The following is a 24951-nucleotide window of genomic DNA, read 5'->3' as shown; positions in this document are numbered from 1 at the left end:
CTTAGGGTTTTCTCTGATCCTATCCGCCAATGACTTCTCGTGTCCTCTCCTTGCTCTTCTTAGCTCTCCCTTTAGATCCTTCCTGGCTAGCTTGTAGCTCTCAAGCGCCCTAACTGAGCCTTCACGTCTCATTCTAACATAAGCCTTCTTCTTCCTCTTGACAAGCGCTTCAACTTCTTTAGTAAACCACGGCTCCCTCGCTCGACAACTTCCTCCCTGCCTCACAGGTACATACTTATCAAGGACACACAGTAGCTGCTCCTTGAATAAGCTCCACATTTCGATTGTTCCCATCCCCTGCAGTTTCCTTCCCCATCCTACGCATCCTAAATCTTGCCTAATCGCATCATAATTTCCTTTCCCCCAACTATAATTTTTGCCCTGCAGTATATACCTGTCCCTGCCCATCGCTAAGGTAAACCTAACCGAATTGTGATCACTATCACCAAAGTGCTCACCTACATCTCAATCTAATACCTGGCTGGGATATGAGGATAGTGTGGGAAAAAGGCATTGAAGTGGATGATCAGCCATGATCATATTGAATGGCGGAGCAGGCTCGATGGGTTGAATAACCTACTCCTGTTACTATGTTCCGATGACTATCTCGAACCTGCCACAAATTAAGCCATTTTAAACATTCATGGAATTTATTTTTAAGTCTACACCTCTGTTGTTGGATGGTGATATAAAATGACACAGGTTCTCCCAGAATATTCGGTAGCAGTGCAAGATATATAAATAAAGTACAAAGTATATAACTCTTCCACCACATTGATACATTCCCTATGGTGATTACTTAAATAGTCGACAACTATTTGTACCTGTACAAGTTATCAAAAGAATTTCTCGTGATTGCAGGTGTTATTTAATGTCGAGACCGCTTTATGAAATATCTATTAAACTCCCCTTAAATGGGTTTGCTCCCGGATCTGTATTCCTGTCGGTAAGTTTTGTTGTATTACTGTTTAAGGAATAGAATTCTATGGACGACCCTTCCAATTTGGAAAACTGATCAGGGTTTGTCTTTCATTTCATTTGGGAATGGTGGGCTATATCAGTCATGACAGCTCATGTCTTTGTGTATTCCGCTGAGAGAAACAGACATCAGATACAACCTGAACGTTCTAGATCTGTACATTTGTAAGGACATTTTAAGTAAGCATGCTTCATAAAGATGCTCACATTAAGCCCAGTAGCATTAACTGAAATGTGCTATTTTCCCCTTTAGCTTTTCCGGGACACAATGACAAGACGGAATAACAACGGAATGGGCACAACATTACCCGAGGGGCCCTTTTGTTTGGGAAGAGTTCGTATTTGTTTTTAATTCAAATTTAATTGGGTCGTTTGGCTAGTGGGGAAAAGTTCAATCAGATTATTTGGACATTGTTTTCAAATAAACAAAAAGCACAGAGAAAACTGGAAGTTATAAAGTGGAATATTTCCAACTATTCTCCAGGGTGGGAGTTGAGTGTTTTTTTTAATTGTATGTTGATGAAAGCCTGCTGTTCGCTTTTTCGCTACTGGTGTCATATTGCATCTAAAGTGAACATGTGGGCTGATTTTTTCATTCTATGTGATAATGAGAATCCGTGTTCCGCCACCGTCACATTCACGTAACTTAGGTAAAAGAGAGAGTAGCCTAGTAACTCGATTGCTATCAACGACTACTACCCACAACATAAATTACAGACAGCTTTCAACGCAGTATAAAAGGCGAATTTCAATCATGTTCACCAATACTCGTCAGTGACTGCAAGCTGCTAACACGCTGAGACAGAAAGAAAGATGTCTTCTGGCTTCAAGGTTCCGCTGCACATCGTGCTGCTGTGGATAGTGATTCTCCAGGGAAAAGCCAGATACATTGAGGTGGGACAGTACCATCAGTCAGTGTCTGGCAGACAGGGATTCCTCTGTCTATCCATGTATTCATCCAAACACTCGTCTGTCTCTTTTAGTCTTTATTTCTGTGATTTTTTTTAACTTGTTACAATATCAATATCCATCTTTCGTTCTCATTCTGTACTGAAATAAATCTTCTTTTTACTTTCAATTGATAACTAGCTCATGTGCGTGTTAATTTAGCTAATCCATTCTCAGTCGTATATTCCTTCTAATATCTGCGCCAACGTTATCTTGTGTTTTGCCATTTCATGGACGGTATGATGTGCGGACCATTAAAGCTTTCTCACTAGCTAATGAGAATCTTTACAGAAGGCGCTATATTTACTTTTTTATATAAAGTTTTTTAAACCCTCGTGTTGAATTTACATTGGGGGAATGTCTATCAACTCAGACTAGCAGTGTGCAGAAGTGATCTATAAAAGGAGTTGAGAAAAATCCTGATACAGGTACTGCACAATCGAGAAAGCTGGTTAGATGTGCTGAACTGGTTCTGAAAGATAAGGTGTAAGTTTTGTTCACATTTAATTGATAGAAATTATAGGGGAAAGGGCTAGTATCGAATCTACTTGTGTTCAGCACTAAATCTGATTCATCTCAACTTTTTTTTAAAGAAAGAAATCCACTTTAATATATTTCGACGAAAGTTTGCTAAAACTTGCTTTCCGCACACGTTTCATTTTCAGGGCAGCGTGACATGGCTCTATAATATGTTTTCTTTTTAGATTTCACAGATGTGTTTATGTTTAACATATTAATTCCAACTTTTTAAAGAAAAATGAAATAATCGAGGACACGCTAGGGCTTCTAAACTCGGAGCTGAAGCGAGAACTTTCTCAAGAGTACATGTACAGTCGAAATCTGAGTGAGTATTATGGGTTGGGTGAGTCAGAGGGTCTTCGTTGTTTACGATTACAGGCTGTGCTGCTGGGAGGATTCATGTGCCCTGAACCGTTCAGGCTCAGTCCATTACACAAGTTAAAGAAACAAGCAGAGATTCTGGAATTGCAGTCCGCCAATCAACACTAGGAGTGTTGGGCATGGATTGCTGCGACGTGCTTGGTTTCAGGCTGTTTGCCATATGAAACTAAATACCAAATTTGTTCATCTTTTTAACCCGCGCCTTGTCATAAATTATAATCTTGCCCACTGAATGACTCAGTACAATTGGTCAGGTTTTTTCCATTCAAACTGGTGTCCTAAACGAGTTATGAACATTAGCCCATCTTTATCTTCGCTTGTTTTCAATTCTAAATCACAGTCTAAAATCCGACCACCGTGTCTATGTGGTCCGTGTGTTGGCCAAATTTGAATCAACGGGGTTTGCATGTCGCCGGGCCTTTCTGAGCTAGAAACCAAAAGCAAAATACCGCAGACGCTGGTAATCTGAAAAACAAAAGATGGGAATAGTCTGTGAATTCTAGTTTAGAAAAAAATGTGCCTGAGATGGGGGCCAGAGTGGCCACAGGTGAAAGGGAAGCGTGCAGGGTGAACCTCACACTCTGCCAACAGCTGAAACTGTACCAGCACCATGTTGGCCCAGGTTCGTTTGGAGTGAAGATTCCTAAATGAGATTCCTGGCCGAGTGGGACTGAGGGTGGGGTGGGGGAGGTGGTGAGAGACAATAATTGCATCCATTAGTATTTAAAAGTAAGCTTCGGCATCAGTAACACCTGTATAACCATTCCCAAGATTCTTTAATTTTTGTTTTTAAATAATATGCATGTTCGAGAGTTGGTTTGGAGGAGTTACTGAATTAATACCAACAGCTCACCATACCATATGTAACCATTTTAACTGCTTCTGTTAATTTGACTCCCTTACAATTGAGGGGCTCGGTTACTGCTCCAGTCCTGTTTTCCGATTACACCATCATTGTCTAAACTGCATACGAGTTTGATTTGTTGAAAAGGAGCGTTGATGGTGAAGACTACTCTTTAATAGCGGATATCTTTGAAAAACACAGCTCTGCTGTGGATCTCAATCACAGTAATTTAAAAGAATTAAAACCATGTCATCTAAATGGTGAAAAGACAGGCTATTCACCAATTTGAAATCTTTATTAAAATTGATATAATCTGCAGATTGTTAAAATAAGTGATGTATTTTTTCCCTTTGAGAAGGCTTTTAATTTGGAAGCTCCACATGTGGATTTTAGTAAATGTAATTGTAGCCTTCCACTTGGGATATTAAATCACTTATGGTTATCTTAATGCAATCCTTCTGGCTACAGAATGCATTGACATGTTGAGTGTAGATGGACGGTTCACATTCAGTGCAGATCGACCACAGCTCCATTGTGCTACTTTCTTCATTGGCAGTCCAGATGAGATTATCTCCTTTGAATACAATTATGTCAACATAGACTGTCAAGGTGGAGATTTCCTCAAGGTAAGCATGAACAAGCTTGCTATTTAAAAAAAAATCAAACTTTTAAAAACACTGCTGTTTCAAATATTTTTTACTTAATTTTTGTCTAAAAGCCTAGTTTGATTAGTACTATTATCTCTTATGCTTGATGGTTCCATTCTTTGTTACTTTTTCATCTGTTGATATTGTTGTCCTTACTATTTCGTTTTTTTTTTCATTTTTAAAATACAGCACTGAAACAGGCCCTTCGGCCCACCGAGTCTGTGCCGACCATCAACCACCTAATCCTACACGAATTCCATATTCCTACCACATCCCCACCTGTCCCTATATTTCCCTACCACCTACCTATACTAGGGGCAATTTATAATGGCCAATTAACCTATCAACCAGCAAGTCTTTGGCATGTGGGAGGAAACCGGAGCACCCGGAGGAAACCCACGCAGATACAGGGAGAACTTGCAAACTCCACACAGGCAGTACCTAGAATTGAACCCGGGTCGCTGGAGCTGTGAGGCTACGGTGCTAACCACTGCACCACTGTGCCGCCCTTGATTCAATGGAATCCTCACAATTCCTCCAGTGCTAAAATTGTCTCCAAGATGATTAGTTTCCTCTTTCATGTCATAATTTATTTTCCCCTCCACAATTTTTAATTTGCTTTTAAAACTCATCTCCATCCAAGATCAGAATAATGCCCTCTGGGGAAAGCTCTTGTAATAATTAATGTATTAGATTAGAGAGATACAGCACTGAAACAGGCCCTTCGGCCCACCGTGTCTATGCCAACCAACAACCACCCATTTATACTAATCCTACATTAATTCCATATTCCCTACCACATCCCCACAATTCTCCTACCACCTACCTACACTAGGGACAATTTACCTATCAACCTGCAAGTCTTTGGCTGTGGGAGGAAACCGGGGCACCCGGCGGAAACCCACACGGTCACAGGGAGAACTTGCAAACTCCGCACAGGCAGTACCCAGAACCGAACCCGGGTCGCTGGAGCTGGGAGGCTGCAGTGCCAACCATTGCGCCAATGGACAACTGCACTCTCACCTCTAGTGTCCACTCTTTTTCTCTCTCTCTAATGAAGCCTTTCTAGGTACTTTATCAATAATATTAACTCAGAACTTTCCCTTCTTGATTACTACTGTCTCTTAACTCATTGGCGGCAATTTTAAACTAACATGCTGGATGTAAAATGGGCAGGTTCAAGTCAGATGGCCATTTTACACCCCATTCGATTGTTTCACTCCATTAAAGAGATTAATTAGGCAGGGTGTAAAATGGCCATCTGACTCAAACCTGCCCATTTTCCACCCAGCAAGTTAGGTTAAAAGTACTCCCATTCTGTCCCAGGAGAAAACCATATGGAACTCTTCATCTCCCTCAGTTGTTCTTTCTTCTTACAATCCACAGGCTCTTAAAACCTAATCAGTACTTCCTGACATAGTCTATATTTTCCTCTAGCACTGGGAAATAACCCACTGAGTGACATCCAGCCTCAGCTCATCAATTTCTGATATGCTCCAAGATCCAAGATCTGCAGGCTGGTTTATTTCTCAGTTAACTTTAGCTCTTCATTATTTGTTCTACTTAAACCAAACATTGTGTAACTCTTCTTTCTCCTTCCAAGGTTCTTTGTGTTTAAAGAAAGTATAATTTATTCCATTGTTTACAGAAGGAGAGGGGCACAGAAAAAGCTGGATGAGGCAGCTGTGTAATGCAGCCAGGCTCCATTTCATACTGACAGCTCTGCAAAGAAGTTGGCAATAGATGGAATCAGAAACAGATGTTTGGGAGTAAAGAAAGAAAGTTGGCCGGCGTCAGCCCTGGTAGTTAGAGAGATTTGCAGAGTTTGAGATAGTGAAAGACCTAAAGACAGGTTAGGAAGAAAGTCAGCATGATTGAAATAAGTTAGTATGATGGAAAAGTTGCAGTTTTTTGGGATGTGGGTATTGCTTGCATGGTCTGCATTTATTGTCCATCCTTTGATGCCCTTGAGAAGGTGGTGGTGAGTCTTCTTGAACAACTGCAGGCCATGTGGTGAACACAATGTGCTCCCACGATGCTGTTAGGGAAGGATTTCCTAGGTTTTTGACTCAGTGACTATGAAGGAGCAGCGATTATAGTTCCAAGCCAAGATGGTGTATAACTTGGAGGAGAACTTGGAGATGATGGTGTTCCCATTCGTCTGCTACCCTTGCCCTTCTAGGTAGTGGAGATTGCAGGTTTGAGGGTGCTGCTGAAATGTAACAAGAGGAGGGCATAAAAGTGGAAGTAGAATGATTAAAGAAAAACAGATGTTGAGAGACAGATTGAAAGAAAAAGCAGGATAAGATGGATGGTGCAATAGTCCATTCATTCAAGCAACTTCCTCTCTTTAATAAGCAAAAAAGATGGAGAAGAAATGAGACTTGGGCTTGAAATGGGAAAATGTGTGTGTGTTACAATCAGGTGAGGAAGGGGTTGAAGGCCTTCCCTTTTGACCCTCCCCTTGTATGACTGCATCAGGGTTTATTTCTTTTTTAAAGTGAATGTACTTGCCAATTCAGTGAATGTTTAACTATTTACGTGCTATCTTCATAGAAGAACAAATTTGACAGGTTTTCTTGAGTTTAACTTAAATTGATCTAAGTAAAATAATAAACTACACTCCAACTTCCACACGCACACACACTCAAGGTTCACACACACACAAATAGGTTATAGAGTGGGTAGGATTAGAGTCTGGAGCAATAAAATGGTGTATACAGTCTATGGAGTTTGTCGACGCAGCTAGCTTCTGGCTGAACTCGGCGGTCCTGAGGCTTCTGGCTTGCAGATGTGGCAAGCTGGTTCAGTGGTTCTCCTGGAGAACAGCAAGGCAGATGATTTCCTTCACAGGGTCTCAGTCTGCGGCCGCAATAGGCCTGGGTGGTTACAGCTAGCAGGCAGGGTTTGAAGCTTGTAAGGTGGACTAGAGAGAGAGGAGGGAACCCACTTGGGTCTTCCCTGGTCAGTGTCCAGTTGATTGTCTCGGTTGCTACAGAGGTAAAAACAGCTTCAACACACAGATGGAGGGTCTGTCACATGACTGTCACCCAGTGATGCAACCTGCTGGCTATCATTGTGTATTCTCTCTTGCAAATTAATCAATTCATGTGTAGGAATTCCCTTCTCTCAACCAGGGTCCCATTGTTCAAGTGATTAGGTTGGAGTGGTTCGTCTCCACCAGTTTAATGTCTGATGTGATTGTCTTAATGTCTTTTTAATGGGAACAGGACAGGTAATTCACTCAAATTCTCCCAAGTTATTGTTCTGGAAGGGACTGGCCAGACAATTCATTTCCACCTCGATGTATTGGAATATAGGATATAGTGATGCAAATTACGGTGCCATTTTAGTTGCTAGCACTCACCTTTTATCTGTTCCTTTTTTTCCTTTTTAAAAATTTAATTCAAGTTTCCATCCGGTGATTTAAAAAATCATCATTCAGCATAGCACATATTCGTGACAGTGTGGTTATCTGAAAAGCAATAAAAACAATGAAACCTGTAGTCTAACAGTGACAGACTTGTACTGGAGCAATAAAAATAGTCCAAATGGATAGATAAGTCTTCATGTCTCACAGGGCATGTGGCATTAAAGTTATCAAACCAGCCCCATTTTGTTTATGTACAATAGAAATTTCATGAGCATTGCCAGTTATGGCTGTATTGGAGAAAACAGAAAATTCTGGAAATAAACAGTATGTTGGTCAACGTCTTGTAGAAAAAGATGAATTAACATTATCCCATCTTTCACTTGCAGATGCTGACTTGACTGGTTGTGTTTCCCACATTTCTGTTTTATTTCAGATATCCTGCATTTGTGATTTTTTTTTCTTCCTATTTCTGGCTTTTGTTCAATATTCTTCTCAATTTCCTTGCATTACAACAGTGACTAACTTCAACACAGTTCCTTGGCTGCAAAGTGCTTTGCGATGTCCTCGGGCAGCGTCTGTGGAGAGAGAAACAGAGTCAAGAACTGATAGAAGGTCATTGACCTGAAACATTCTCTCTCCACAAATCCTGCTTCACCTGCTGAAGATTTCCAGCATTTTCTGATTTTTATTCCTTCTATTCTCTTAAATCATGTTGTATTGATTGACAGGTCTTTGATGGCTGGATATTGAAGGGGGAGAAGTTCCCAAGCGTAATGGACCACCCACTCCCCATCTCAGAGCGTTACATTGATTTCTGTGATGGCAACAACATCAGGACAATAATTAGGTCCTCTCAAAATGTGGCAATGCTGTTCTTCAGAATTCACATGCCTGGAAATGGATTTTCCTTAACAGTAAAGAAATTAATCAATCCTTTCCGTAAGTATAAAGAAGTATTTATTTTAAGGAATGTTTTTGCGTGATATGTACTGTTTAGAAACGATAAACTATCATGATGTCTTTTAGGAGTTAATTCTTTGCTTTCTCAACATTGTATTCCAAATTTCTCACTGTCTCCTGAAGGCAGTAATTCATGCTGGGTTACAGTTCCCTTACCAATGGCAGCTCTCACTCACTTAAGGGACCACTTATCATGTGGTCTTAGATGGTGAGTGCTATTTAACTGTGTGTGTGAGGTGGGGGGAGAGGGGAAACCTGGGTCGGGGGGAGGGCCATCACCACAGCCTCCCCTGACATCCACATGCAAGTATTATCCAAGATGGCTCACTGGATAACAAATAAGTGGGAACCCTGGTTGATTTGCCTTTTATTATTTCCCCCTTCATAGCATATGATGCTGAGGCCAGTTGTATCATCTCACTGCTGTTCAAGCTGAGGCCAACTAACTCAGCACAGACTTGTGATTGAAATTTGATATGTCTTTCAAGCATCAAGAACAGAGTTTCTGGAATGTTTAACTTGGTAGGGGTGTAAAATGGGAGATATTTGGATCATTTGCCCGTTATACAACCACCTAATTTTCCTTTCTATTGAAGTCAAATATTTTATACCCGTTTTACACCCCTCCTGAAGTTGAAATTTCCACCCACCATGTCTGCATTTTTAAGAATGTACAAAACTTAAATCCCATGTTAGATCTGAATTATGCTTCACAACTATCAGCCGATATGTCTAAACATTCATTCACCCCACCATCAGCATACCATAGCTGCAGTGCGTTCTATCTACGGGATGCACTGCAGCAACTTACCAGGCTTCTTTAGTCTTAGCCCTCGATCTCCACCACCTGGAAAGACAAGGGCAGCAGGTGCATGGAACACCATCACCTCCATGCTCCCTTCAAAGTCACGCACCATCTTGACTTGGACGTATATTGCCATTCCTTCATCACTGCGCAAAAATTATGGAATTCCCTATCATAGCATTGTGCTCATTCACCGCATGATGGTACTGATTCAAGAAGGCCACCACCATCTCAAGGGCAACTACAGTTTGGACAATAAATACTGAACTTACCAACAATCCCACATCTTGAAAATGAATTTTTTAATGGTGCTGTGAAATTATCAGCACTTTTTTATTCATGGGTTGTGGACTTCATTAGCAAGGCCAGCAGTTTTTGCCCATCTCTAATTTCCTTTGAGCTGCCACCTTGAACCGCTGCAGGCCATGCAGTATAGTTACTCCCAGCACTGTTGGGAAGAGAGCACAGCAACGATGAAGGAATGGAAATTTTTCCAAGTCAAGATGGTGCATGACTTGGAGGGGAACTTGCAAGTGATAGTATTCCCATGCTCCTGCTATCCTTGTCCTTCTAGGTGGTAGAGTCACAGTTTTGAGAGGTGCTGTTAAAGAAGCCTTGGTGAGTTGCTGCAGTTCGTCTTGCAGCCATTGGGTGCTGATGGTGGCCCTTCTTAATCTGCTGCAATCGCTATGCTGTTAGGTAGTGATTTCCAAGGTTTTGACCAAGCAGCGATGAAGGAATGGTTATCTATGTCCAAGTCATGATGGTGTGTGATTTGGAGAGGAACATAAGAGGTGATGGTGTTCCTGTGCATCTGCTGCCTTTGTCTTTCTAGGTGGTGGTGATTGCAGGTTAGGGAGGTGCTGCCAAAATATAACAAGAGGAGCGAATAAACACAGAAGTAGAATGATTAGAGAAAAGCGGATGCTGAGAAACAGGTTGAGAATAAAAGAAGCATAAGATGGATGGTGCAGTAATCCATTTATTCATGCACCTTCCTCTCTCTAGTAATCAAAAAGATGGAGAGGGAGAATTGAGACTTGAGCTAGGAATGAGAAAATGTGTGTGGTTACTTAAACAGTAAAAGCATTGAACAGACAATCAACAGATCAGATCAAAGTTCTGTAGTCCTGCCACATGCTCTCATGAATGGTGGTGGACAATCAAACATCCAATGGGAGGAGGAGGTTCCATGAACACGACAAAGCCCAGCACATGAGTGCAAAAGACAAGGTTGACATCTTTGCACCACCTCCAGCCAGAAATGCCAAGTGGTGGGGTGGCATGGGGATACAGTTGGGGAGACATATTACCCTCAGGCAGGATGCTATCCTTTTATATTGTCAAAGTGAAAGAATAAAGTAGAATGTAGATCATCTATGCAACCCAATCATCTGATAAATAAAGGATCTCCAAGGGGGAAAAATGTTTGAAAGTCAAACAAATTAAAATAAATCACTTACCAAAATAAGTTGTAGTCTGTGGCACACTCAGTCAAATGCAGCCTCTCACCTCACCTCTGGAACACAGCTCTTTTGCCCACGTTTGGACCAAGGCTGTAATGAGATCTGGAGCCGAGTGGTCCTGGTGGAACCCAAACTGAGCGTCGGTGAGCAGGTTATAGGTGAGTAAGTGAAGCTTAATAGCACAGTCAATGATACCTTCCATCACTTTGCTGATGATTGAGTAGACAGTAATTTTCCAGATTGGATTTGTCCTTTTAACAGGACGTAGCTGGGCAATTTTCCACATTGCTGGGTAAATGCCAGTTCTGTAGTTTGTCTAGGGGAGCAGCTAGTTCTGGAGCACAGGCCTTCAGCACTACAGCCAGCATGTTGTCTGGGACAAAAACAAGAAATGCTGGATTCACTCAGCAGGTCTGGCAGCATCTGTGGAAAGAGAAGCAGAGTTAACGTTTCGGGTCAGTGACCCTTCTTCGGAACTGACAAATATTAGAAAAGTCACAGTAATAATCTGTGACTTTTCTAATATTTGTCAGTTCCGAAGAAGGGTCACTGACCCGAAACGTTAACTCTGCTTCTCTTTCCACAGATGCTGCCAGACCTGCTGAGTGAATCCAGCATTTCTTGTTTTTGTTTCAGATTTCCAGCATCCGCAGTATTTTGCTTTTATTGTTGTCTGGGACCATTGCCTTTGCTGTATTCAGCATGCTCAACTGTTTCTTTTGTCATGTGGAGTGAAATGAATCGAATTGGCTAAAGGCTGGCTTCTGTGATGGTGGGGACTTCAGGAGGAGGCTAAGATGGATCATCCACTTGGCATTTCTGGCTGGAGGTGGTGCAAAGACTTCAACCTTGTCTTTTGCACTCACGTGCTGGGCTTTGTCGTGTTCGTAGAATCTCCTCCTCCTATTAGATGTTTAATTGTCCACCACCATTCATGAGAGCATGTGGCAGGACTGCAGAACTTTGATTTGATCTGTTGATTGTCTGTTCAATGGAAACATGAAGAGTGGGGTGGCATGGGGATACAGTCAGGGAGACATTTTACCCTCAGGCATGATGCTATCCTTTTATATTGTTAAAGTGAAAGAATAAAGTAGAATGTAGATCATCTATGCAACCCAATCATCTAATAAATGAAGGATATCCAAGGGGAAAAATGTTTGAAAGTCAAATAAATTAAATCACTTACCAAAATAAGAAAATCGGTGTGATGGGCGGGAGGTGTGGTTGTGGAGAGGGGTGGGGGCTGGTCAATTACTAGCTAACAGGAGATTTTAAAACTTGAACACAATGGAAAAGGTCCATATCTCACTCATGCTGATAAGTCTTAAGTCGCACAACAAATGCTTACCTGAGAGTGACACTGCAGGAATATGCAGAAGCACATCTTAACACTGTCATTGCTCCCCAGCATTGAACCCAAGATTGCCCATAAACCACACAAGAAGACTCACTCATGATCACAAAACATGCAATGCAAGGGGAACAATATAATGTACGAAAATGCATTGTAACATGAGAACAATTGAAATCTTTTAAAAAAAAATCTGTAATTGCCTTTTGGGAACATTTCAAGCATGAATAAGACAAACATTTAAAAATGAGGAAGGATTGGGACATCTTTGTTCCATTGAATAAACATAGCACATCCCTATGAAAAATTGTGGCAGCTAGATTTTAGTCATATACCATAAATCAGTTGAATAGCATTATTAGACTAACATCAGTAGCACAGACAGCTATTGGGAGCTTTAAAAATGCCCCCAGATGCAGTGTTTGATCATTCTGAACCCATTAGGTTATGGTAATAAACATGAATATTATACACATATTATATTTCAAAAAAATAATTTACCAGTGTGTCATTAGTCTGATCATCTACAAACATCCGATGTAATATTTTACAGTGGAGCTGTTAAATTATCTTTCGCTTAAAGAGACCCAGGAGATGTTAAACTGAGCTGTGAAAATTGTACAATGTTTACATTTTACCAAAAATTTTCATTTTGTTTATTATTGTAAAATAAAGTCAATGCAAACTGCATACCTAGCCAAGCTAGAGAGTATGGCATCGAAATTGGTATGCATTGTGCCTGCCTTTCTAGCATAAAACAGACGCAAAGCACATCACTTTAGTAAGGGGATAACCTGAGTTGGCATTGGTCCCACTGCCTAATTGATTTAAGCATTTAGAATATCCCAACCCCCCCAACTCACGACCAACCTGAAGGTTGGTGCCAGTGAGGGAGGTGGACCAAAATTGATGTCTCCTGTTCGGCGACCTGCCCGTGGAAGGATGACTAGCGGCAGCTCACCCCATTTTTTCAGATGAGGCCTTAGGACCAATTTCTATTGCTATTCGGGCCTCTTGCTTTGGCCACCTGCTCCCTCTGCAACAATGAGCAGGATACCCCCCCCCCCCCCCTTCCTGATGGGGGCGAGCATAGAGATGGGCGGGCATGAAAATTCGCACCACTGGTGTCATGCTGGTTTGTGGGCACAATCCCACCTCCAGGCCATTTTCCCTCAGGCAGGCTGGTGGTTGGCAGGGCTTCCCAGCACTTAAGGGGCCACTTAAGCACAACAATCGCTCAGTATGGCTTAATGTATGAAGTCTTTTAAACATTATACAGCCATTAATCAGTTTATGGCTCAAGGTGAGCAAATGCATTATGAGAATTGTATATTGCTTCCCCAGGTAAAGTAATACAACACACGGAACATCTTTTCCAGAGAAAACATTTGTAGGCTTATTCTAACACCATTCTAACAGATATAATATACAGAGCATAAAAATTGGAATAAAATCATTTATCCTTTCAACTTTGTAAACTACATTAACTGTGTGTGCACCCATTTTTGTGTGTTTATTAAATACAACCAGAATTGTTTGAAGTAATTTGTTTTATGCATAGTTTAAAAAGTTAATATGTGAGAATGGGGAGTAATCCAGTGTTAGATGTGTACTAAGAGGTACCATCTGGGAGAAATTAAACTCCCAGTACTTCAGGTACCAGCACAATTTCAGAGAAGATTGTGTGCAGGAGATCCATGACCCAAAATTCATCCCCGAGGAATGTTTACAATGATATTCAATTTGTACCTCCATATATCAATTGTGATGGGACATTACCCTAAAAAGGGCACACAGTATACCCATATTTGTTTGAAAGTTACATTTATGCTTCATTCAACTGACTTTAGTTGAACAGTAAATAGGAGCAATGAACTTCAAGTCTTTAGAATACCTTGGCCCACATTTTACTCCCTCGTGGAAATGGGATACCTCATTTATTCGCAAAATTGATGTGTTCCTGATTCAGGCCAATTATCCAGGCCATTAACTTGCTTTTGGTCGGCTGCCCAAGCTGTACTAGGGAGTTTGCCTGCACTGGGAACAGAATTTCACTTTGTAGGCCTCCAAGCTGATAGTAAAATCCAGAATTTCTTCTTCTAAATTTTGGAATCTTCCTTCTACTCTAAGCAACCAATTGATTTTACAGGCATTTAGGATTTTTAAAATGCAAAGTCTTTGGCTGAAATCTTACCAGCCCCTTGATGATAGGCAGGGAGTTGGGAAGGCTGGCAAAATGCCACAGGAAGGTGTCGGGGGAGGTGCCCGATGTCATCCCACCACCATGCCATTTTGCCAGCGGTGAGAAAGCTGGCATAGGTGTTGCCTGCCTGGAGCCCAATTGAGCCATTTAAGTGTTAAGCATTTTGCCAGTGGCAGGGAGACCCAGGCTGTGTGAAAAGACTGTCTGTTGCAACCTGGCAGACTCCCAGCAGGCTCCAGTTGGGAGGGGGCCCTCATTTTTGTGCACACCTAGGCCCACAGAGGGGCTCCCTGGCAGCAACAGTGCTACCTTCCCTCAGCAACCCCTTCCGACTGCCGAGGCCTGCCTGCCTGGCCCTGGAGCCCCCAGACACCGCTTACCTGTCTTCAAGAGCGCACGGTCATCAATGTGCCCCCATTCTGCAGGTGCAGTCCCAATATTGGCCACCACTAGCTGTGGTGCTGCTGAGGTTGCTGAGCTGCTGATTGGACCAGCTGTTCTTGTGGGTGAACAGGAATCCTTGGCACCCAGCATTGCTACGCCACAGATGACAAAAAATACACCAGTGTAGTTTTCCACCATTTGCATATCTGTTACATGGGCTCATCCAAAAATGGATTGGCATAGTACATGCCACAGGTGTCTCCAGATGGGAAATGGGAGGGACATGCCAAACACATCCATGATTCATTTCGCACTCCTACTCACCAGATCAGTGGAGGCAGGTTGAGAACTCTGTTTCACCATGTTTAGAAAACAGATTGGTGAAAATGAGTCAAATTATAATAAAAGTGAATGTAAATAGAATGCTCTAGCAAATAAAATAATACGGGGAAAAAACTTTGGCATATAAGGCATAACTCCATTGCAGACCTTTAAGAGCTGAAGAGTTTGTACTTTTGTTGCTATTCTTGCTCTCAAATATTGTTCGGTCTTCCACAAAGCTTGCAACGTGATTTCCCAGACCGCTGATGGAAGATTCACAATGGTCATTCCTCATCAGAAGAGAAACTGCAGCTTTTCCATCATTTACCCAGCAGAAATCATGATCTCTGAGCTGACCCTGGGACACTTCAATGACCTGCAGGTAATTATGATTCACAAAGCATTAAGGTTGGGTTGTAATGCCATGTAATTTATTATCACATAATAATTTAGCATGTACATAATTTATTTTTAAGATTTATAATTTAAAAAGCATGCTGCTGGATCCTGCAAAATCTAAAGTCTTCCAGATCAGGATGCTGCAGAAGTTTGGATATTTTAGGGACAGGAGCAAATACATGAAACACGTTAAAGCTGTTCACAAACTTCCTAGCAACTGAGAGCAAGAGGTTATAAAACTGCTTTCTCCAGATCAGATTAATGGAATGCCAGTCAGGAATTGTAAGTTTAGGCTATCTCAATCCTGGGCATGGCAATGCATGGGTCCAAACCACAGAATCATCCCTAGTTTGACACTAATTGCTATTAAGTTTCCAGTGTCACTCCAGAAATCACAAAAATGATTGATATTGCCATTGTCTTCTGTTCCCGCGACAAACTCTATTCCCTTTCCGCCAACTCCATCCCTTTCCCTGACAACTGTCTGAGGTTAAACCAGATTGGTCACAACCTTGGTGTCATAGCTGACACTGAGACAAGCTTCCAACCACATATCCACACCATCTTGCCTATTTCCACCTCTGTAACATCACCCGACACTGCCCCGCCACAGTTCATCTGCTGCTGACACCTTAATCCATACCTTTGTTACTTCTAGACTTGACGATTGCAATGCGCTCATATGCAGCCTCCCACATTCTATCCTCAGTAAATTTGAGGTCATCCAAAACTCTGCTGCCATGCCCAACACACACCAAGTCTCATTCACCGTTGATCCCTGTGCTCACTGACCTACATTAGTTCTTGGTTAAGTAACACCTTGGTTTTAAAATTCTCATCCTTCGTTACAAATCCCTTCAAGGCCTCATCCCTCCCTATCTCTGTAATCTCCTCTAGCCCCACAACCCTCCATGAAATCTGCACTCCTCTATAATTCTGGCCTCTTGAGCATTCCTGGGCTCAATTTTCTCAAGTTGTGAAGTCCTGCTGCCAGGACCCAAAGTGGGACCCGACCCCATGCAGCATTTTACTGGTGGCAGCCAATTTAATAGGCTGCCGTCAGGACCACCGTCAAATTGAAAGGTAAATTTTGCTTTATAAAACTCCTATGAAGCACCTAGGGACTTTTATTATGTTAAAGGTGCTATATAAATACAAGTTTTTTTGTTGGAATGGAAATTAAAATGTGACATTCCTGCTGCAGGGTTAAGGCATTATGTTGGGGTAGAATAGAAATAGTAGAGTAGAAATAGCTATAATCTGCTTAGACCTGACTATACTTGACCTAGAGTACTTGTTGCTAATACTTAATGCAAAAAGTGGAAAATGTTCTATTTCTCAGCATGATGAGCAAAATATTCACACCTACGCAAAAAAAAAAGCAAATTGGAGAAGATTTAGCAAATTCCCTTGTATGAGACAGCATCCTTAGACAGCACATTCCAAACCCACGACCTCTACCAACTAGAAGGACAAGGGCAGCAAATGCATGGGAACACCACCACCTGCAAGTTCCCCTCCAAGTCGCACTCCATCCTGACTTGGAACTATATCGCCGTTCCTTCACTGTCGCTGGGTCAAAATCCTGGAACTCCCTTCCTAACAGCACTGTGGATATACCTACCCCAAATGGACTGCAGCGGTTCAAGAAGGCAGCTCACCACCACCTTCTCAAGGGCAATTAAGGATGGGCAATAAATGTTGGCCTGGCCAGCGAAGCCCACATCCCATGAATGAATTTTTTAAAAATGAGTACATTGGGGATCATATTGCCCTTCACAAAGTAGTTGTTCACAGTATATACTAAAATAAGCCTATGTCACAAATCTGCTATGTATTAATTTTGTACAAGTATAACCAACCTACCATTTGAATGTATCTTGCTGCCCAGTTTCACTAATCAGTTATATTAATTGCAATCTACACTGCATATTCCCTTAGATAGAAATATTATATTGTTAATCTTCCACTGTCACACACACTAAGATTCAGCTCTTCATCATATTGAAGGTAGCTACTGAAAATTGACAAGGAGTCATTAGATGCAGTGTTATTCTCTGGCCAGTGAAAATAGATTTCTGCTCATGTGAGTTTGCATGCAGATACAAAACACTGCTCACTGGCATCCAAACGCTGGCTGGCTCTCTGCTAACAAAACAATTTTAACTTTCATCTTTGAATTATACTGTAGCTGGTGAGAAGCCAAAGCATTGTGACACAACCCCCTGGAGGTGGACTCGCAACACTTTGATAAATTGAATTCAGGCAACTTGACATCTGAATTATACTTCACAGCTTGTGTTGATGCAAAGCCAAAAACTGCTTCTTATTTATGCAAGCTGAGTAGTATAACTGGAATAGCAAAGACAGCTGTTTCAATACAGATAGAGATGTGAAGATTCTATCATCTCTATTCCCATGGCAGCCTACCTGCTAATGTTCAGAAAATTGAACATGAACCTCCTGCAGAAATATCACACATCCCCTGACACATATGACGTCTGGAACATGTTTCCAAGTTGTACCCTGTGGACTATAATGTGAAGTTCAATTTACATAATTCCATGTCGACCTCACCCGAGGAGACTGACTTTGGATGTTTTGCGAACAAATGCAGGATGAATTCATTTCATCCATGTAAACATTAACCAATATAAAGCTTTTAGGTTAGAATTTACATTTTCATTTAAACTAAACTGATGTGCCCAATGTCTTTATCTTCTGTGAAATGTGGGCCTGGGTAGATTATTTTGTTCTGTTTTGTGATATGCCCTCTATGGAGTACCATACATGAAAGAGCTTTAAGGGTTTTGTTGTGTTGTCTCCATTAGATACCTGTTAAAAGTTGTGGTGGAGCAACTGATTTTGTGCAACTTTTGGGAGGGAATAGACTGGACCCCAGCAGAATGTACCCAGTGGCTGACATTTGCTATTCATTCAGTGGACCAGGTGAGAAAAATTGATTCCGTAAATCCAACCATTCCATTCACAGATGAATTAACAGTGCACTTCGACTTTAAAAAATATAGATTTTTCTGTGTCTGGAAGGACATTTTTTGCAAAGGTATATATTTCTGTCTATATATTTTACTTATTAATTTACTCATTAACAACTGCAATAATTACTTCTGTGCTGCTCTTTTTGATGTTTATTGGGATTTGTAGGGCTATTATGAAAGCGCAGAAGAGTGGGAATATTGGATAGCTCTTTGGGCTGAAAGGTTTCCTTCTGTGCTCTATGATTCTATGATGTCAACCTTTTAAATTCAGTTTTGTCTTATCCCAAGTAATCTTTTCTATCAGAATTTTACTTCCTTTCAGTTTATGCCTGCCCATTGAATCTGGGATATGAGAGCGATTTCTGATCTAATGAATAAGTACTCACTTTGTTTCACCACATAAAACATGAGTGTCTGATAGTTTTAATAGAATCCTCATCGACAGGTTAGTTTCTGGTTAATTTCTGCTGGCTCTGTTTGAGTTTGAGTTTGTCGAAGTGCTTGGTGGTTTGCAGATTTGTTTAAAGTAGGTGAGGTTGACAGGGAGTAGTGCTGCATGTGGAGAAGGCCTTGGCTCTGACTTCAAGGGTTCTGGTCAGACCACTTGCTTCCAATCATGGGTGCTGTAGTAACCATCCCCTTTCGACTGTAGCATGCAGAGACAAAACAGAAGAGGACAAGCTACATACAGAGGTGGGGGTGGGGTGGGGGGGGTGATGGGGGGATGTGGTGGGTGGGGTGGGCGAAAGGGCTCTCAAGGTTCTTTCCACCCAGGGTCTCCCAGGAGCATTTCTGTTATCTCAGGCTAACCCAGAAGCACCGTGTGTGCTGACTCCATTTTACAAAGGAGGTGCTCACGGAAATCGATCATCTCTTGCAGAAAGACCTGCAATCTCAGAGGAGGGCAAGAACAGTGCTGCCAGTGGCTGTGAAGGTGACTGTGGCTCTGAATATCTTTGTGTCGGAGGTTGGAGGGGACTGACGCTCTTTAGCTAGGAGAGGGGAGTTCATTGTCTTCTCTTCAATGGCTTTGCCACAATAGCAGGCTTTCCCATGGTTCAGGGTGCAGGTTGTCATCAACTATAGGCTTTGTAGGGAGGTAACCAACACATCCTCTTTTCAAAAGCAAAATACTGCAGATGCTGAAAATCTGAAATAAAAACAGAAAATGCTAGAAACACTAAGCAGGTCTGGCAGCATCTGTGGATAGAGAAAGGATTAACGTTACAGGTCGATGATCTTTCATCAGACTTCAAGATCACCAACGTGAAACGTTAACTCTGTTTCTCTCTCCACAGATGCTGCCAGACCTGCTGAGCATTTCCAGCACTTTCTGTTTTTATTACATCCTCCTTCCAACCTGTCTGTCCATGATCATCTCATTCATTTAAAGTTCCACTGAACACAACCCAAAATCCCCATTCTCCCACCTTACCATCCCTCTGTTACTGACCATCACAGCATCACCTTGGCCACAATGCTGAAATAAAAGCAACCATAAAATTGTCATCCAAACCAACTCTATCAAACAAACCATTCAACATTCCATGCAAAAAACAACTAATCACCCTTGTGTATTCCCTTAGTGCCTGGCATGTGGGTGCTTTAGTCTGGCCTGGTGCTCTTACACAGTGCTGCAGAAGGCTGCTGACTCTCAGTGGAGGAGACTGCAGATGGCCTTGCAGGATGTCCTCAAGCAGCTCTGGACCAAGTAGACATGGGCAGCAGCAGCCTGCACTGGCTGGCTGACAGGCAACAGCAAGGGCACTGGCAGAGTGGCATGATGAATGCTGTCTTCCTGAGAGAGGACGGCCGGTTCATGATTCATGGAGCCACTGGCACTCCCCCAGTTTCAGCAATTCTAGTAATCTGTTGGATGACAAATTGCTGGACTGCTGTGAGACCCTGTAAGCCTCTTTGAGCTCTGGTATCTGCAGTCATGAAGGCAGCATAGCACCAAGCTGCCCTTGCAGGGCAACAAGCTGAGATTTCATATCCTCAGTCTGAGCTTCCACTGCAGCACTCAGACATTGGGTGGCCACTGGTTGTACTGCAATGGAAGCTGAGACATTGGCAATCAAATGCCACATCATGGTTGGGTCTGCATGTGCTATCATGAGGTTGACCATCACTGCCATGTGGAAAGAATGGGCTCCAAGCTCTGCACAAAACCCTGCACTAAGTCGGTGCCAGATCTTCCATGCTCCTAGACAAACACAGCAGGCTGTCTGGCAGGCTTGCCAATGCAACAAGCATCCACCCTGTCAAGTCCCCTCAAGATCTCGTATGTTTCAATAAGATCACCTCTCATTCTTCTAAACTCAATGGATACAGATCCAACCCATTCAACCTTTCTTCATAAGATAACCACCCCCCCACACCTCACCTCATCTCAGGTATCAGTTGCGTCTTTTGGACTTCCACTGTTTATCATTTTTGACCATTAAGAAAGTAACCTGTACAATCCATTTTAGGTCCAAAGTGGATGGCCTCACAAGGGCTAACATTGAGCAAAATTGTGGCAAATGGATTTCATTCACTTAATCTATCAATATCTCTTTGTAATTTTATCCTTCTATCTACACTGCTTACATTGTTGCTTGTCTTTGTGTCAGAAGCAAATTTGGATATGTGGCTTTCTATTCCATCCTCTAAGTTGTTAATAAATATGGTGAATAGCTGAGGCCCCAATGGGATACCACTAGACTCATGATGGCAATTATCCCTACTCTGTGGCTCCTGCCGTTCAGACATGTGTCAATAACTTACCTTCAGTTCTATGAACTTTAACTTTAGCTAACAGTTTCTTATAAGGTTCTTTGTCAAATGCCTTGTGGAAGTCCATATAAATAACACACATGAGACATTGCCTTGTAGGGAGCTGGCAACTTCTCTACCCTTTCTCTCAGCCCTCTTGTGACTCCAGACCACTTGTGACCAGTGATTCACCATTTGCAGATCCCAGCTCCACACTCCCTCCTAAAGTTCACACAGTGCCAGCATCTGAGCTCGTGGTTATGTGTGTGAAATCAAGTGACAGTGTTTCTTCATAATCAGTGTCTACTCCTCTTGCACTTCCTTCTTCCACACCAGTGCTTGACCAGGTGGCAGTTCTTGGGTACCTGAAAGGAGAAGGTCACAAAGGTGGTGTAATGGGTTCTACAGGTAGGGTTGCAGTGATGGAAAGGGGTATTGGTTAAGCAAAAGGTCCATGCTTAGACAATCTGCAGCTTGTATATCAGAAAACATTGTGGAATGAGAGGGAAGGAAGCTGTGAAAAGCTGGATTAGCTAGGAACATACTATGGTTTCAGCCTCGCTGCTCACCATGGCCTCAGTCATGGGCATTCCAATGATGACCTCCTCTAAGGGGGTGAGGATATGCAGACACACCTGTCCCCGCCAGTTATGTGCCACCTCGTCCTGCAAGAAAGAGGAATTGTGTCAGTGACTGTGGTACAATGTTTTTGGGTATGCCTGCCATAGTTGAATAGCTGGCAGTGTGTGAAAGCTGAGATGTGGCTTGCAGCAGTGTTAAGTGTGTGAGGGTGAGGTTATTAATGTTGGGTATGAGTCATGTTTGAAAGAGAATGTTGGTAGGTGAGTGAACTGTGGCAGGTGGTCATGAATGGAGCAATGTGGGAGGCAGCTGGTTCATTTGTAAGGATATGGCATTTGAAGATGCATTCACAGACCTTGACTACTCCTGTGAGGTCATTAAACTTCTTCCTGCACTGTTTCCAAGTCCTCAGGGCTATACCGCTTGCACTGATGGCCTTGGCTAGCTTCTCCCACTGCCTTCGCAGTGTCTGTCTGAAGGGTCACGTGGCCCCCTTTGGTAGAGAACCTCTCCCCTCCTGATCACCTCTTGTACCAAGGCCTCCAGTGCTGCATCAGAGAACCTTGGAGCACGCTCCCCAGGCACTTGCAGCACCTTCTGCAGCCAGAATGTGATAGCCTTACACCAAGCTGCACCCCCTGCTGAGATGTGGAGCCACTCAGCAACACATTTAACGCTGGGCTGCATGCTGCTACCATTATAATTAGGAGGCAGCATGAAGATTGTGTGCTGCCTGCATCGCAACGATCGCATTGTGGTCCACAAACCTGGTTTTGGGTCTTAACCAATTTCTCCCCCTATGATTCTATAGTATAACTTTGCTAAACTTTAAATTGTGGGAATTTACATTATTGTTTAGTTTGCTGTACAGTTCTGTTAAATCCTTCTGGGCTTGCAGGTAACCACTACAGTTGCCTTTGATTCTTTTTAGTACCAGTTGGAAGTAATTTTTTAAAACTTAAAAATCTTTCATTGCAGCACAAATGAAGATAGGCTGTGACAACAGTGTGGTGCGCATTGTGTCCAGTGGCAAGTATATAAATCGCCTGACGTTTGAGTACCGCCAGCTGGGGCAGCACGAGTTGGATAAACAGAATGAAAACGGGGTTGAGGATTTCTGCTACGCTGCTGATTGAGTGAATACCTCTGTGCAGATTCCTCCTGCTCTTCAATTAAAGGATTAAAGCTGTGGCACAGCTGTAATTTTCTCAAAAAATACATTATGGGATCTATAGTGGACGTCTGTTACTACTTTGTTAATTCATTTATTAGAACTTTGCCAGATAGCTGCTGCTTTATCTTTCTGATTAATTAATGAACTCTGTGGTGGGTTCCCGCTGCTTTGCCAGTCAATTAGTCAGCAAATGTCTAGTCAGATCAACTGCCAGAATGTTCAATAGGCGACAGAAAAATATTCCATTGCTTGCTATAGCCTTTATTTGATTCAATTGTGATGGCAAAGTATACTTACTTTATATTTATTGTTTAGAAATGATTGTTACACTGGATCACCAGCACTGTATAAAACACTTTGTGAGGCAAACAAATATTCTTTAAATAAAGATAATTAATAGCAGTATCTTTATTCTCTGCCATGTGCTGGAAAGAGTGGTCATTTTGTTTTGTTCTGACAAAGTGTAAACTCAGTATATAGTTGGACAGTGTTAAAATCCGTCAGAGGAAGGATCAGTAGTCCCTCTTCAATTGTGGCAAAGACACTATTGGTCAATAATAATGAGATAGCAACATATTTTTTTTTCAGGGATCAAACTTATATGAAAAGTTCAAAAGCGAAGCATATTTATATTTATTCTATTGACTTGGAAGACCCGTGGGGGAGTGGAATTAGAACCTGCGTGAATAGGGGGGGGGGGGGGGGTGGTGGTTGTGGGGGGAGTGCGGTTTAAACAGGAAAAATTTCTGAGCGCGTTCGGAAGTCAACTTTTGGGTTTTACTGAGGCAGGAAAGAGGTGGGCAGCCAACCCACTCCCAGGAGGACGGTTAACATTTTAAATATGTTAATGAGGCTGGAAGCCTCAGGAATACAGCCTCTCTGCCTCCTAAGCTTCCCCCACCGTCAGACTCACAACCCCTCCATACAAACACCCTGTGGATGGACCCCCCTCTCCCCCCGGGTCACTGATCAGACCCTCCCCCTAACCGGGTCAGGGATTGCATTCCCCCCTGAGTTTGGGGATCAGAATCCCTTTGGGTTCAGATATCCCCAGGGTCATGGACCAGACTTGCTCTGGGGTCAGACACCCTCCAGGATCGGGCATAACTGGTCCCCTAGCCTCTTTTGGAATGCTACCCGCCTGACTGCAAGCCAAGCCTGTTAAAACTTCACCACATGTGCACATTACCAAACCCCGAACCCAACCCCAACTCCCAGCATTTTAATAAGTAAAATCCCCCAAAAGAGAGCAAGGAAAGTTTAGACGAGTGTTCCCGTTTAACTGGCTGATGCAGCATTTCTAACAGATTATATCATTATTGAGTATAGTCATATTATTTAGCATTTAGTCGTAATTAAATCCTTTTTCATAAATTTTTAATGGCATGAGAATCTGTATATTGAAGTCTAATTATCTATAACCCAAAGACAAAATAAAGTACTATAGACCGTCAATTTTTTTCAAACGTATTGTTTTATTGACAATGAGTCTCATTCGTCACGACTACCTCTTTATTCCATGCAATTCACATGAAAGTTATTGCACTCAGTAAAACAGTTCAGGTTGCATTATATTATCTCGAGCTGCAATCTAGCACGATTTCTGGATTGACTTCTGCATCACTCAATTTTTAAAGGGTCATTAGCCAGAAGGTGATCAATTCACTCTCAATAATCCCTCGATCAATAGGAAACCTTTATTAAAAATAGAAAATGCATACCAAGTGAAAGAGAGCTGCCCTTCTGCACTTGAAGGTATAACGAGATCAATTTAGCTCCGAAATTATACTACCGGATATTATCGCACAAATTCTTAACTCTTAAAATAAACAATCTAACACCCCTGCTGAAATGATG

The 24951-nt window shown here is 42.2% G+C and overlaps 1 protein-coding gene across 1 annotated transcript; it reads left to right on the top strand.

The window, feature by feature from the left end:
- The first annotated feature begins 1563 nt into the window (after window positions 1-1563).
- On the top strand, window positions 1564-24549 carry crhbp (corticotropin releasing hormone binding protein). The gene is made up of 7 exons (XM_068029490.1): window positions 1564-1872; window positions 2680-2770; window positions 4139-4296; window positions 8419-8629; window positions 15423-15565; window positions 18414-18531; window positions 22899-24549. Exons 1-7 carry the CDS (start codon window positions 1792-1794, stop codon window positions 23054-23056), a joined length of 960 nt encoding a protein of 319 aa, XP_067885591.1. The 5' UTR covers window positions 1564-1791; the 3' UTR covers window positions 23057-24549.
- Window positions 24550-24951: the final 402 nt, after the last annotated feature.

This window comes from Heterodontus francisci, chromosome 4 (genome assembly GCF_036365525.1).
Source record: "Heterodontus francisci isolate sHetFra1 chromosome 4, sHetFra1.hap1, whole genome shotgun sequence".
Taxonomy (NCBI): domain Eukaryota; kingdom Metazoa; phylum Chordata; class Chondrichthyes; order Heterodontiformes; family Heterodontidae; genus Heterodontus; species Heterodontus francisci.
The sequence above is the reverse complement of the archived record's forward strand: the minus strand, read 5'-3'. Positions and strand labels throughout refer to the sequence as shown.

Coding starts and splice junctions, on each gene's coding strand:
- crhbp (XM_068029490.1), top strand. CDS start 1,792: ATGTCTTCTGGCTTCAAGGTTCCGCTGCACATCGTGCTGCTGTGGATA. Junction 1,873..2,679: donor GAAAAGCCAGATACATTGAG/GTGGGACAGTAC, acceptor AACTTTTTAAAG/AAAAATGAAATAATCGAGGA. Junction 18,532..22,898: donor CTATTCATTCAGTGGACCAG/GTGAGAAAAATT, acceptor CTTTCATTGCAG/CACAAATGAAGATAGGCTGT.